General features: G+C 36.4%; 1 protein-coding gene across 3 annotated transcripts in view; it reads right to left on the minus strand.

Moving 5' to 3' along the window:
- Positions 1–13,005: 13,005 nt before the first annotated feature.
- ptpn18 (protein tyrosine phosphatase non-receptor type 18) overlaps positions 13,006–16,728 on the minus strand; it is a 46,151-nt gene continuing 42,428 nt past the window's right edge. The window contains exons 17-18 of one of the 3 annotated variants that reach the window (XM_073909387.1): positions 15,985–16,069; positions 13,006–13,206 (exon numbers count right to left, since the gene is read on the minus strand). In XM_073909387.1, coding sequence (XP_073765488.1) covers positions 15,996–16,069 — 74 coding nt within the window. In that variant the 3' untranslated portion in view covers positions 13,006–13,206; positions 15,985–15,995. Of the gene's footprint in view, positions 16,070–16,728 lie in introns of all 3 variants that reach the window. The other 2 variants (XM_068222938.2, NM_001013452.2) reach the window with 2 other exon arrangements.

The following is a 16,728-nucleotide window of genomic DNA, read 5'->3' on the forward strand; positions in this document are numbered from 1 at the left end:
AGGTCGAGCCTTCTTCTTTATGGCTCCTACACTCTGGAATAGCCTTCCTGATATCATCCGAGGCTCAGACACATTCCTTCAGTTCAAAACTAGATATCTGTTTAGTAAAGCATACACTCAGTGCAGCACTAGTGGGTTTCCACACAAGTTTCTGCATCTTGTTTATATACACTATGAACAGCAGCTACACTAATTATTCTCTTTTTTTTTCTCCATTTCCACCTGGGGATACTCACCCCGAGGTCCTCAGATTATGCGGAGTCACTGATTGGAATCAGGACCAGTGACGAGATGATCCCAAGGTGTCCATATCCGAGACCAGGCCGTATCCTGAGCTGCTGCTGCGTTGGTGGTCATGGGGGAGTGGAGAGCATGAGACTGATTCCAGTGACGCTCCAGGGACAGACGAGTCTTCGCTGAGGCCAGCTTCCAGCCTCCACCGCTGAGACTGCAGCTCTGCAAAAGACTTTTGGCCAGCGGAGTAATTTAAATGGTCGTGCCGAACTGAATCTGGTTTCTCTCAAGGTTTTTTTTTCTTCAATCTCCTATTGGTGAAGTTTTTTTTCCCTCTCCGCTGTCTCCTCTGGCTTGCATGGTTCAGGATCTGTAGAGCTACACATCGATGGATTTGCTCTTTAGTGTTTGGACTCTCAGTAATGACTTTAAACCACACTGAACTGAGCCAAACTACACTGAACTTAAACACTTAAACTGAATTACCCTGATCCAGTTACTATGACCATTTATGTGAAGCTGCTTTGACTCAATATACATTGTAAAAGCGCTATACAAATAAAGCTGAATTGAATTAAATTGAATTATTGTGTTTTGAATTTATGAAGAGGTTCATTCCGCTGTGGCGACCCCATATTAATAAAGGGACTAACCCAAAAAGAAAATGAATGAATGAATTTATGAATTGGGTTTTGTATTTTATTATCGTGTTTTAAATTTATGAAATTAATTTGTGTATTTATGAACTGTGTTTTTAAGATATGAATTGTCTTGTGAATGTATGTACTACACTTCATAAAATGTATTATTTTTGAGACTGATCTGGCTCCATACATCTGTGCTTGCGTACATTGAGCGATGAGATTGTCATGTGTAGCTTTAATGCGGCGCTTGAGCTTTATGACAGATGCCGTCGAGTCCATTCATTATCTGGGTTTCATTACAGTTATTGAACTTTCGCTTCCATATGCGCCAGAGCCGAACTACTGGGCCTTAAATCCTGCGAGGTTCTTAATCAAAACCAGGCTGAGCCTCCTCTCTGCCCGTCCGACAGCAAAAAAATGTCATCTCTTCTCCAAACGTGCGCCCTTCTTCATCTCTCACTCTCTCAGTCTTGGCCCTCGGACTCCTGGAAAAATGTTCCCCCCTGAAGCGGCTCTCTCTAATCTGAGGCCAAAAGAAGTCATCAAAAAGCCCGCGGTTCAGCCGTTTCTCTCCCTCCTCGCAAACTCACTTTCCAGCGCCTCAGCGAGTGTGGCAAGCCGTTTTGGAGTTTATTCATTCACAGGGTAGAAATCCACTTGTTAGGTCGTGACGTATGGAAAACTGTTTCCAGGTCCAAGCCGCTATTTGTTAATGACCACTATTTAGTCCTATCACACATTAAAGTGAATTTGATCTAAAATCATGGTTTATGGTGTACACAACAGTCTCTGGACCTGCTGCACCACAGACATCAATAAATTAACAATTTATAAAAAATTATTCACTTTCTGGTTATCGGATATTAGGCATGGATAAATTGTGATCGGGATTTTTGAAATTATTACAGTGCTTTGTAAACATTAATTAATACCACTTGATGAGTCTCCCATACAGTTTGATAGAGCACTTAAACCCGGAAGCCGCTTCACTTGACGTCACACTTAACAAGCGGATTATTGATAACGTGTAACTGAATCTTCATGGCAGTTTGATTGACAGGCGGTTTGACCAATCATAATGCTGATATTTTATGGCCACATTATGCCGAGTTCAGACTGCATTTTAGCCCCGATTTTGACTCACCGACAGGTTTTGAGAAATCGCAGACAAATGCCTGAAATCACAGGCAAATCGCTGCTTGTTCATGTGAGTATCAATCACACAGTATGAACTATCAAAGACGCAATGAGTTGCCGATGCCAGTGAGATATTTAGCATGCTAAATGGCTTTGTGACACGATTACAGTAAAACCTCATTCACACTAGCAGCGATTTTACCCCCTTTTACACAAATACAGACTTTTTGTAAAATTGCGGGTATCGTGTGTGAGCAGGCTTTTTTTGAAAATACCGGTAAATTTGTTTTGCCAATTTACCTGAAAGAGAAATTGTAACAGTAATTTCCCAGAATCCAACTCTTTAAATGCAGAAAGAAAATTGCCGGAAAGAGCGTGCACGGGTTTAGATTGTGCTGATGTGAATGTCTGCTACTCCGACCAATCAGACGCATTCACATCCATGGTGCTTAAGAAAATATACGACTTTAAGTCCTTCTCCAAACACATTTAGCTACTGCTTGATAGTTAAATAACGTTTCTATTTTCCTTCTTAGTGTGAATGTGGAAAAATTCAATCAATGAGTCGGCAATCAAAAACCCCTGAGCCAATTAGAAAAAATTGCCAGTAAGCATGTCCCGTGGGGAGCTTTGTGTCAGAATCGCAAACGTAAATTTGAAAAAACGAAAACTCCGGCAGCATAATCAAAACTGCGTTTATTGAAAGCGGAAAGTCTCAACAAAAAATTTTTGAAGACTTTTTTTGCCATTTAGTTGATTTTTTTTTTTAATTTGTTAATGTAAATTTGTGTTTGTTTTTGGAAAAGTTTCCTGCTTTTTTGGTACAAAATCGATTCTATAAATAATTATTATTATGATTAACCACTGGAAGTTAGGACGTTAGGGCACTGCTGAAGTTAGAATGATTCTAAGGGCCCATGCTGTTTTGGGGCCCCCAGAGATACTATAACGGGCCCACCAGAACAGTCCATACATACCCCACCACCTCTTCACTTTCATCCACAACAAACCTCCACCCCTCCCCCCAAAAAATTATCAAAGAACCCGTTCCAGCCAATGGCGCCCCTGCCTGCCAGCTCTGTGTTCAGCTGCTGGGCGCACATGCATGTGAGGTAGTGCATAGATAGACTTTCGTTTGGAAGTATCTACAGCACAAACTCTTATGTGCATCTTGATATGCGAAAATGTTCGTCCATATCTTTTCATCAAAGTTGTTCTCAATTTCCATTTGTAATGTCAAATGTGTAAACAAAGCTGATTTTAGCTTCGGTTAGTGCCTCTGCCTTCAAATGGTAACATTACCCCTAGTTATTTGATCCATCTCTGAGACAAAAGCAGCTACATGTAAGCTAAAGTTTTAAATAAAAGTGAAATCGTCAAGAAATAGATTGACCCCCCTCATGTTTAATACAAGCACGACCGTTAGAGGTCATTTTTGGTTAATGATGTCAGATGTGTGAATGGAACATCCTTGCCTGCGTGAACAGCACACCGAATTTACCAGTAAAGTTGTTGTTTTTCCCGGATATTTATTGGTATCACTGTTTGTAAGGGGCTTTTGTAGATGCCTGTCACCCTGAGTTGCGATCGAAATTGAAGCTATTGGGCGTTCCCACTTTCAGGTTGTAATGCTTAAATGATAATAGCTGTGTCTCATTTCAGAGGCTACATCCTCCAAAGAATGCATGTGAAGGGTGCTGCGTTATCACGGTGTGACAAAAGCTGTCTCATAAAAAAAATTTAAAAATTGAAGTCTCCTTTAAATGCAGCCTTAAAATGCGTCATTCAATTCCCAGGTAATCCATTGCGGCCTCAAACATCCCATTTATTGCGCAATGATAACAGCAGGACTTTTTAAAAAGAAAACAAATTAAATGTATGAATTTGTGTGAACCGGAGAGCCCAGGGGAAAACCCATGTTCTCCATGTCCAAGCTCATACATTTAATCCACAGTTTTCTTTTAAAAATGTCCTGCTGCGCCATCAAGGAAAAGGGAGGAGGAGTAAGGGTGGAAGGGGGCATTCTTTAACATGAAGATGACTGAGGTAAGAATCTCTGGTTATTTATAGTGAGTTAGGAATCATCCGATTAGTGAATAATGCATTAGTTAATGCAGGACCAGCTGTGGTCAATCATAAGTACATGATCCTCTCGAAATTAGTTTATAAATAAACTTCACTTAATAAATTACAAATTACCGTTTGTATGATTCACTTCTACACCTAGCCCAACTCTCAACAATCAGTTGCTCAACACAATTGATTTGTATTGGGACAACATGAAGGTACTAAATTAACTTCATAATTTTTACAAATTTACCTGGGTTGAACATAAAGCAATTAAGTTGTCGCAAAAACCCCCTCAAGAATTGTGTTGCTTCAGCTCGGACTTTTGCTGCTTGTTTAAACTATTTTTTTTTTTCAAAAGAGTTGAAACAACACAATCCACTTATATTAGTAAAATGATTAGGTTAATTTTATCGATTTGAATTAGGATGTCATGAAGGAATTGTGTGGAGCCCGTTTTTTTTTTATTTTCCAGAAATAAACCAGTTTCTCTGAGGATTGCACAAATTGATAAAAGAGTGATGGGCTGATACTGCAAGCTTAACGTACATAACATTTTTTTTTAAAAAGAGTGTGTGTGTTTGCGAAGGGTCAATCGTTGCACTTAAATATAAAAAATAAAAGATTTTTATTTGAAGATTTTTGCTATTTTGGACATTTTTTAAATTGCCATTGTTAACAATAGAAATCTAATTCTTGATATCAAAAACGAAACGCTTAACTAGTAATGAATTGTTGATATTAGGAACTCTCATCCTGTGACTGAATAAAAGTCGAAACAGCATGCCATAAGGCAGTACACTCACTAAGAATGAAGCGAATGGACGCTCACAGATTTTAACGTTAAGGAGAGGTCAAACGAAACACGCTCAGCTCCTTTTATCAATCTTTATTGAAAGGGACGTGTAATAGAAAACATGATTTTCCTTGCTATGCTGAAATAAAGGCCATTTAATGTAGTGCCTGATGGCTTTTTCTTTAGTCAAGTGTAACGTCAACCACTATTGCTTCAAGATCAATAGCAGACTATTAATACAAATACTAGAATGCATGGAATATATTGCAGTGACAATAAAGTGAATGAAATAAAATGCTTTGTTTTGCAATCAGTGTTAAATGGAAATATAATATATACACACAACGAGTCAAAGGTTTTATTCTGTTGATCAAGGCAGCATTTGTTAAATGTAAAAAAAAAAAAAAACTGTTCAATTGTTAAATATTTATTAAAATTTAAATAACTGCTTTCTTATTGTATGTAGTTTAAAATGAAATTATTACTCCAGGCATTATTGCTTTTATTACTATTACCATTAATAATAATAATAATAATAAAGTGATTTCTGAAGACTAGAGTAATGAAGCTGAAAATGTATCTTTAAAATCACTTGAATCAATAATTAAATTAAATGATAAACTACTTTTGAACAGTTATTTAATAGTGCAATAACATTTAATTGTTTTAAAATCTGTACTGTGTTTTTGATTAAACAAATGCAGCCTTGGTGAGCAGGAGAAGCTTAATTTAGACACTGAAAAATGCTACTGACCTAGTGTACACTACCTGAAAAAAGTCTTGTCGTCCATCCTGGTTGTATGAGCAATAAATAATAACTTGACTTCTAGTTGATCATTTGGAAAAGTGGCAGAAGGTGGATCTTTCCCAGGAATCATCTGTTGAACTGCATCCCAATCATCACAAATACTGCAAAAGACCTATTGGAACCTGCATGGGCCCAAGATTGTCACAGACATCAGTCAAGTTTGGTGAAGGAAAAATCATGGGGGGAGGGGTTGGGGTTACATTCAGTATGGGGGTGTGCGAGATATCTGCAGAGTGGACAGCAACATCAACAGCCTTAGGTATCAAGACTTTTGTGCTGCCCATTACATTACAAACCACAGGAGAGGGCAAATACTTCAGCAGGATAGCGCTCCTTCTCATACTTCAGTCTCCACATCAAAGTTCCTGAAAGCAAAGAAGGTCAAGGTGCTGCAGGATTGGCCAGCCCAGTCACCAGACATGAACATTACTGAGCATGTCTGGGGTAAGATGAAGGAGAAGGCATTGAAGATGAATCCAAATCTTTTTAATGAACTCTGGGATTCCTGCAAGAACGCTTTCTTTGCTATTGCAGATAATAATAAGTTGCAGACTTTAATAAGTTATTTGAGTCAATTAAAAATCAAGTCATGATCATATTTGATTCTGGTAAAGTAAGCGTAATCTGGAGGCCTTTGCCTTTCATATAAGCTACTTCTGATACCAAATGATCAACTAGAAGTCAAGTTATTATTTGCTGTTCCTAAAACTTGGATAGAAGACAAGACTTTTGTCAGGTGTATATATTCATGCAGATTATGGGAAAAGTAAACTAATATTTAATAATAGTAGTGCACTAAAAATCATTTAATTTAAAGAAACATTTTTTTTTATCAGTTTCAAGTGTAGTTGTGCTGCTTTAAATAGAATTTATTTGAATTGTTTTCCGGTATTGTTCAATTTTAAAATCACTATCCAAATATGCTTAAAATTTATATATTTTATGTTCTGCTTTTTGTTGACCTCTTTTACCTGCATTTCTAATTAAATCTGCATTTTTACCTGCAAAAAGAATTTAAAAAAAGAAATGATTTAGATATAAAATATTATAAATGTACAAATATAATTATTTTTTAAATAATTTACTTTAAGGGCAGCACGGTGGCACAGTTTAGGCTGTCGCCTCACAGCAAGAAGGTCGCTGGTTTGAGCCTCAGCTGGGTCAGTAGGCATTTCTGTGCGGAGTTTGCATGTTCTCCCCGTGTTGGCATGGGATTCCTCCAGGTGCTCTGGTTTCCCCCATAAGTCCAAAGACGTGCTATAGGTCAATTGGCCAAGCTAAATTGTCCATATAGCGTATGTGTGAATGAGTATGTATGGGTGTTTTCCAGTGATGTTCTGCAGCTGGAAGGGCATCCGCTGCGTAAAACATGCTGGATAAGATGGTGGTTCATTTCGCTGTGGCGACCCCAGATTAATAAAGGGACTAAGCCTAAAAGAAAACAAATGAATTAATTTAATAAATAAATTATTTATTTAGTTTAATTTTGTTTTTGGTCAAATATAAGAAAAAAAGAGTTTTGTTAACATTTTTAATCTTAAATGAAACCTATAATAATTTTAGATTCATTAAATGTAAATTTAAACTATGCAAGACCAGTTTATAGTTTAATAAAAGTCTAAAATAAAAATATGTGTTCATGGACTAATCAACAAAAAATCTCAGTTAAAAAGCAAGCTAACAATCCAAAAATGGAGCAGCAAAAGTAGTGTGCTACAGTAATTCAGCGGGATAAATGGATTATTCTCCATGGGGACGCAGGCGGAGCTGTAGTGTGGAGGTATCGCAGTCTTCACCCAAACAGATGGACAGAGAGACGGCGGGGAGCAGATCAATATCCATGTGCTCTAGTGAACACAGGCCTGGCTCTTCTGCTGGACTCACACCAGTCTCTACTCACACTCCTGTCTCACAGTCTTTGTCTTCTTCAGATCTCAAGACACTCAGAGAATCTGTCTGATCCTGTCATGGAGAGACTGCTGAATGATAAGATAAAAAAAGAAGAAAAAAAAGAAGAAAAACTCCAGTCTAATAATGACTGAAAACAAAAGATGCCATTTAATTTTGACATGAAGTGCATGCTTTTCTCAATATCATTTGGCACCAGCAAGTAAATGTAATATTACATTTATTTAAGTCTCCACATACTGCACATATACAGTATATACAGCTAAAGTCAGAATTATTATCCCTCCTGAATTATTAGCCCCCGTTTATTTTTTTTTACCCAATTTCTGTTTAATGGAGAGAAGATTTGTTCAACACATTTCTAAACATAATAGTTTTTTTAAAACTCATTTCTAATAACAGATTTATTTTATCTTTGTCATGATGACAGTAAATAATATTTGACTAGATATTTTTCAAGACACTTCTATACAGCTTAAAGTGAAATTTAAAGACTTAACTAGGTTAAGTATTCAGGTTAGGGTAATTAGGAAAGTTACTGTGGTTTGTTCTGTAGACTAATCAAAAACAATTTGCTTAGAGGGGCTAATCATTTTGACCTTAAAATTATGTTTAAACAATTAAAAACTGCTTTTATTCTAGCCAAAATAAAACAAAAAAGACTTTCTACAGAAGAAAATATAAAATGAAAATATAAATGAAAATTTCCTTGCTCTGTTAAACATCATTTGGAAAATATTTAAAAAACAAAAAAAAATTCAAAGGGGGCTAATAATTGACTTTATATATAATAAATAAATATGCAATAAATAACTGACTACTGTATATACATATGTACTCATACAGACTCCTCACCCTTCTGCATTACTCCGCCCACACAGAGTGACAGCAGATTAATAAACTCACTACAGTTTGACAAATATTGCAGCTATTGGACAACGTAATATACTTTTGAGGCTTTTTATGCTAGAATGTAGCTGTTTAGATTGCAACTACGCAGTTTATTTATAAGGATAGTGCCTATTTTAAATATTTATAATTTCTGAGAGACACCACATCGGCCACTATTAACCTGTCATTATGAGCAGAGCAAAGACGGCTCACGTTCCGCAACAAGATTGTAACAGAGACTGCATAATAAGCCCTCGATTGCAACTTAAAAATACTGGGAAATCTCTGTAGACTGATGTCATTCCATGCCGTTCACCCTTATAATCTTAAAATGTGAGCTAAATCACCTGTTTTGTAATGACTTTAGACATTATGCTATAGAATCATTCAAATACTAGCTCTAAAGTGAAGTTTGTAACTGTTCCTGCTGTCCTGACGTCAGCTGCAGATGTGAATGAATGGTGGTAAATCTAGATTTTCTGTTGTTAAAACACAATATCACACTTGTAGCAAATATATATATATATATATATATATATATATATATATATATAGTTTTGTTTACAGTTTGTGTCAATATTTTATCAATACTGTAATTATTCTGGTATTGATTTTTTTATTTAATTAAATGATAACAATCACCAATAATAATAAAAAAGATACACATAATTATTTTATAATTATTTCCACAAAATATTAGGTAGCATATTTTTTGAAAATATTATAATAATTATCATTATTGTAAATTTTATAATAAATCAAAAATATTTTGTCATGCAAATGATCATTTTGTGTATCTGAATGTGACGTTGAAGCCTGGAGTACTGCTGATTTAATTAAGCTTTTATCTTTTAATTAAGCTTTGCACCACATAAATAAATACCATTTTCAAATATATTCAAATAGAAAACACTAATATTTACAATATATTATATATATTTTATAATATTGACCCTAAAATGTTTATTTTTTAATTAAAAACTGCTTTTATTCTAGCTGAAATAAAACAAATAACACTTTCTCCAGAAGAAAAAATATTATCACACATACTGAGAAATTCCTTGCTCTTTTAAACACCATTTAATGTTTGAATAATATTATTATAATTGGCAAATAATTTTTACTTTAGTTATATATATTAATACACTATTAACTAAACTAAAGTAATAGTTATACATATAGTATACATATATATTCCCAATATTGCACACTAGATTAAATTGAAACCAGCTCCACTGGCATGATTGTAGTTCACTGTGACTATACAGATTGAGAGGCTGCCAGTGTCTGTGAGTTTACTGTAAAATTACAATAATAATTCAGTCAAACCATAACATGCGCAGCGTTGCAGTGGATAAGAGAGATGTTCTGGTAACCCGCCTGGTTCTCTGTGCTGCTGTGGAGGCGTTAGTTCTTGAAGGAGATGTGGCTGGGAGATCGCTTTAGGCCTGGGTTCAAAAGCCATGGCAGAAGGTCGTTAGATTCTGGTTTCACATTAACATGTGCTGAATGGGATTATCCAGCCAGAGGAGCTCAGAGGAGACACACACACACACACACACACACACACACACACACACACACACACACACACACACACACACACACACACACACACACACACACACACACACACACACACACACACACACACACACACACACACACACACACCACACACACACACACACACCCTGCAGGCTTTAGTGCTAACAGAGCCGATAGCAGATCACCAGCAAACAGCCTCTGCTCTCTGTCTGCTTCTGCTGCTTCATTCATTGAGTTTCCTTCATCTGTGTGTCCTTAAACCTTCGTTAGACTCTTTCTCCATTAGCACACTCATAAACACACACATAAACACACACACACATGCAACTGCACACATACACACAAGATGTATATGTACAAATACACAAACAGATACTAAACAAAGACATGAAAAAACAAGATAGACACAAACAAGCACATACACACACAAACAAGCACACACATACAATGCACATGGACAAACTCACACAAGACACAAACAAACACACACACACACACACACACACACACACACACACACACACACACACACACACACACACACACACACACACACACGGAGTTGGAACAGGGTTGGAGTCATAATATTCACTGCAACTGCATGACTAAAAATGGAGTCTCTATTGACTGTAAGACCTTCAGAGAGAAACTCCCTCAGGCGAAAGGCACGTCTACCGGGACGCTTGATAGAACCATCATGTTGCTTGTGTTTTGGACAGCTCGTACAATCACAGCAGTGATCACAGCTGTATTACACACTAATGTAACACTTCAAAACCAACTAATATACAGTGAAAAAATACACATAAATATAAAGAAAAATAATAAACCAGATCCTTATTCAAGTATGCATTTTAGCAGTGTATATGTGGAAACTATTTTCAGTTTTATTTTTAAATGAAATGTTTTCTCATGATTGTCTTTTTCAAGTACACTTTAAAAGGAGTTCTAAAATAGTTTATTATTATTATTAATATTATCATCATCATCATCATCATCATTATTATTAAAATAATAAATAATCTCTAGACAAATAACACCTTCAAAAATGCTTTCTATTTTTCTTTCTTTTGCTTCCTTGTCTTCCTCTTTCTTTTTCCAAAATCCCTATTATATTGCATTAATGGTGGATAACAAGTTATTAACAACCGGCAGGTAAAGTACACATGTCTGGTCTGAGCCCCTCCTCCTGAGAACGTCAGTCTATGTCCATCGATGATTGGCTCCTTTACTAGTACGCAGGGCTTCCTTCGCTAAAGCAGCCATTTTGATGGTTACACTTTTTCCTATTTAAAACTATACGAGTAACACATCTTGTTAAAATTTCTTGAATTTTCATCCTAATGAAAATTTCCAATCAGCCAATCACATGGCAGCAACTCAATGTATTTAGGCATGTAGACATGGTCAAGACGATCTGCTGCAGTTCAAACTGAGCATCAGAATGAGAATGAAAGGTGATTTAAGTGACTTTAAACGTGGCATGGTTGTTGGTGCCAGACGGACTGGTCTGAGTATTTCAGAAACTGCTGATCTACTGGGATTTTCAAGCACAACCATCTCTAGGGTTTACAGAGAATGGTCTGAAGAAAAGAAAATATCCAGTGAGTGGCAGTTCTGTGGGCACAATTGCCATGTTGATGCCAGAGGTCAGAGGAGAATGACCAGACTGGTTAAAGCTGATAGAAAAGCAACAGTAGCTCAAATAACCACTGTATACTGTAATCACTGTACTCAAATGGCCTCCACAGTCACCAAATCTCAATCCAATAGAGCAAACTTGGGATGTGGTGGAACCAGAGATTTGCATCATGGATGTGCAGCACACGAACCTGCAGCATCTGGGTGATGCTGCCAAGTCAATATGGACCAAAATCTTTGAGGAATATTTCCAGTGCCTTGTTGAATCTATTCCACAATGGATAAAGGCAGTTCTGAAAGCAAAAAGAGTCCAACTCGGTACTAGTAAGGTGTACCTAATAAAGTGACCGATGAGTGTATTTAACCTTAAGCATCAATGACCAGATTTACCAGTTTTAAAAGCATCATCAGATCATTTACAGTAATAAGATTGCTGCAATATTACAACATTAATTCTTAACCAGGCCATGCATGATACAGTTTAAAGAGCATCTCCAGCATTTCAGCATGATATAGCTCTGACCATATACTGCAAGAATGATTCATCATCAAAAACACACATCCAGGAACGCAGCCAACTGGTTGAGCATCTGGGAAAACGTGCTCTCCGCTTTAAGAACAACTTAAGATTGCATTGATTTTCAGGACGGAAATAAAATCGCACTAGAGTTTAGGGAGCAGGTTTTTTTTATGATTTTAGAAGCACTAAGACTGGCCAGAGAGTCCACGGTGGATTTAAAACTGAAATGTATACACTAAACAGCACGCAATGAAATGGGTAAATACCAAAAGGGCAAATGCACAGATGAGATGTGACACCAGTGACTATGTGCACAGGTTATATTTTCAGTAAATTCATTTATTTTCATGACTTAGGTGATCTGTCTTTTTGAAGAGAACAGTGAGGAGAAAATACACCTCAACACCGCCCTCTGCTGACACACACAGCAAATCACAAATATGCTGACCACTATGAGAAATCCGATGCTGTTTTGAAAAAAATACAAATATTTAATGTATTATAAATCATGCTGAAACGTTCAAAAAGAAATAAACTGAATACAAACAGCGTATTTTAGTAACTTGATGATGTCAGATGAACATATTAGAATAGATTACCACCCCCTTTTACATGTAAACAATATTCAAAATAAAAGTATATATATATATATATATATATATATATATATATATATATATATATATATATATATATATATATATATATATATATATAATATAAAACAAAAATATACACTATTAATAATAATAATGATTAATTTATTATTATTATTTATTATTTAAAAAATAACAGAACACAATATATTTAAATGGCTTGTTTAAATTACACATGCTTTATTTCTTACAGACAAAAAAAAATGCAATTCACATTGTCAAGTATTTTTCCACACAAAAACAACAACAAACAAAAGTACATAATCATAAATTTATGCACAATTATAGTGACAGTTTATCCCAAAATGCTCTCCATTTACTCACATTTGTTTCTCCCAACCTGTATGAGTTTTTTTCTGCTGAAATTAAAAAAAGGATTTTGAAGAATGTTGGTAACCAAATATTTTTATGTACTCATTGACAAACATAGTATTTTTTCTACTATACTCATCAAAATATCTTCTTTTGTGTTCAACATAAGAAAAACTCCCAGAAAGGTTAAGAACAACATTAGTACGTGTTGCAACACTTTTCGGATACGTACCCCTGTCTACATTTCTGGAGACTGTGAAATATGTACCCACAGGAATGTCTGGCTTCATTTACTCTGTACAGGCTGATTTATAATTCTGCATCAAATGCATGTGTATGGTCCAGCGCAGCCTTCGCGCGGTCATGTAGACCTTGCCGTGGCTGATGTGTGCCTCTCAAAAAATGTATGGGTGGTGCTGTCAGCTGAGAGCCTGATTGAGTGAGTGTTTACAAGTGTAGAGTCCAGTAAAAGTTATTTTGTGTTTACCTTTTGATTAAAGTTGTTGCACATCTGCTAATTCCCACCTCTGAATGAGTGAGTTTTAGCTACTTGTACATTAAGGTAGCGTTTAGAAAAAACAAAATACCCATGTAGAAACTCGACACAGAGGAACATAAAAACCTACTGCCAGCTAGCGTTTCGAAAGGGTTATATCAGAGCAACAGAAACAGCACGCTGAAGTATAAATGCACAATGGATACTTGAAGCAGAAGTATAAACCAGCCTTAAGATGACCTCTATGGGACTGTATGAGGCCACCGACAGCTACTGTTCTTTTTCTGCACTACCGTTAAGTGCTTACCTCTGTATGGATGACTTTTTCTGTCTTACCAGTTTGCCCAGTAGCTCGTCATATATGCCAATGGATTTGGGATGCGGATTGTTGTGATGATGGGGTTCGAGTCTGGTGAAGAACGTTTCCAGAAATCAGACAAAAGCAAAATAGACAACAGCTCAGTTTGTCAGTCAGTCAGCAGCAAGCTGGTCTGGGGTGCGTTTCCGAAAACCATCGGTGACCAACTAAGGTCACATGTTCCTTCATTACAAACATAGTTTGTTGATTTGGCACTTCTCAAATTCATTGTTTTAACGAACATTCGCAAAACAAACACCTCTAGAGCTGTAATTAGAAGCAGTTCCTGGCTGTTCTATTCCCGGTTTTCCCCCCATGCCCTATTCTTTTCGAACGTTCCAACTTGGAATGATTTAAAAAGTATTAAGTCATCTCTTTTAGGTGTAATTTGCTTTCAAACTATTTTGACAGTGCATTGACACAGGGCTTCAGCGTCAAAACTTGACCAAGGGCGGGTCTGAAATTGGGGCCGACGCGATTGTCATAGCAGCTTCAGCCATTGAAATTAGTCCGCAATCGGCTACTATCTGAGCTGGGGTATTTGCAAAAAGCGATCTGATTGACTGACACTTCCGTTGGTGCTTGAAAAGTTAAAATTCCCAACTTCTGCAGCAGGCAACGCCCCTGAAGCTGCATCGTCAATCCAGAATGGGTTCGGTAATGCCTGACGTCTTCCATTCAAAGTGAATGTGAAGCATTGACGCTGACACACCTTGACAATGGGGCGTTACAGTTCAGTTTTAGCAATCTTCATATTGACAACTGTGCTCCCTTCGCAGTGCACTTTGAAAACATTTATGCCATTTTGAACACAGCCGTAGCTCATGATGAAAGCTAAAGGTGACCTATTATTTTAAAGGGGAACTTGCGTTATGTCTCCAAAGCTTGTGAAGGCAAAAATATAGCATACGTTATTGGTTTTAATTTATAGTAGGCTATTTATTAAGAACTCTATCTATAGCCTACTGTATATGACATGGGCCTGCTGGTTAAAACATTTCTGCAGTGGTTTGAATGTGTCAAGTGATAAAAGTAGACTTTAAAAACTAATAATAATAAATAAATAATGAAATAAATAATATCCTCAATAATAATAATGAAAATTTTATTAATAATAATATTATTATTATTATTATTATTATTATTATTATTAAATAAATTATTATTATTATTACTATTAATATTTAGTAAGATTATGAAATTATAATATTTTTAGCTAAGTGATTTTATGTTTAGATAGAATATGGAAACAGACAAATATTTTAATTAACATGGAAAACGAGTGCATGTATTTTCTAAAACTAATATTGGATTTTTTTTCAATGCATGTGCTTGTAAAAAAAATATATTTTGCTTGTATTATGGGGCTTTTCTCTAAAAAAGATGTTACTCCGCCCATTTAGAGCATTATGATAATTACATAGGAATGTAAATTTATGTTTTATGTTATAACTAACATGATTCATGGATGGATCTGCGACAAAGCAACTACGGTTTTAGGAAACACTCCTCACTACATCGTTCTTTTCCCACACGAGGCATTGTTCTATTATAGTTCAGCCGCAAGTTATGGCGATGTTTGGGAAACAGATCCCTAATCTGTTGAAATATATATATTGCGCCCTCTGGTGGATTTACACAAGAAAGGTTGCAGGAAAGAAATGTGAGATCATCAAAACATGTACACAGTGGCCTCTGGTGGGTCGGCAAAAACAAAAACTCCAAACAGACATACCTCCGGTTATGCATTTCACTGTCCCCAGAAATGTAGACCTGAGTACGTATTCACAATGATTCTGGGTTAACATTTTCAATTGACTGAAGTGTCGCAACAATACAAACACAATCAACAGTGCTACCTCTGAAGGAAATAAATAAATGCTCTATTCCCCAGAGAAAAAAATAACAGCCATGTGTCTACTGGATCAGGCTACACTAGCTCTGGTTAATTTTAAAAAAACCTAAAACCTTTTGCAGTTTCATCTTTCCGCACGACTCCATTCGGCCGGTGGTTCTCGCGGGCCTTTGGGTTTCTTTATTCGACTGTTGAAACCTGAAGCACAGGGCAAACAAAGAAGAAAAATTATGCAAGGAGATAACTGTGAGGTCAGGATGAATTCCTATTTGCTGGATCTTGGTGTAGCATCATCAAATACAGCAAATAACTAAAAGACTCATACACTACAGCCAATTTTCAAACAGTCTTTGGGCTGTGGGGGAAAACAGAGCACCCGGAGGAAACCCACGAAAGCATGGGGAGACTATGCAAAAAAGAAAAATGGTGATGTGTTGATTACTTTTGGCCCGTTTTCACTAAATTGTATGGTTCAGTATGCTTTTACGTGCTTTTCCACTGTCAAAAGGTACAAAAAAGCAAACTGTACCGTATCACTTTTTGGGTACCCTTTCTAAAGGGTACTTAGCACAACAAAAGGGTACCAAAAGGCGGAGCTAGATACGCATCTGTACGCTATTGGTTTACAGAGAAACATCACAAGTGCGTACACAAGCAAGGACAATGAAATCAAAGAAAGCACAATGAAGGCAAAGAAATACACAACTGAGACATTACATCATAATACTATATACATATAATAATGAGTCATGGTTGACCCGAGCTTAAACAAACCTTGTTGTGAATAGCTACAAAGCCAAGAAGTAGAGCTGAATCTACCCTGTGCACCGTAGTTGTTTACGTTTAAAGCATGAGCA

This window comes from Danio rerio, chromosome 8 (assembly GCF_049306965.1).
Source record: "Danio rerio strain Tuebingen ecotype United States chromosome 8, GRCz12tu, whole genome shotgun sequence".
NCBI classification, from domain to species: Eukaryota; Metazoa; Chordata; class Actinopteri; order Cypriniformes; family Danionidae; genus Danio; species Danio rerio.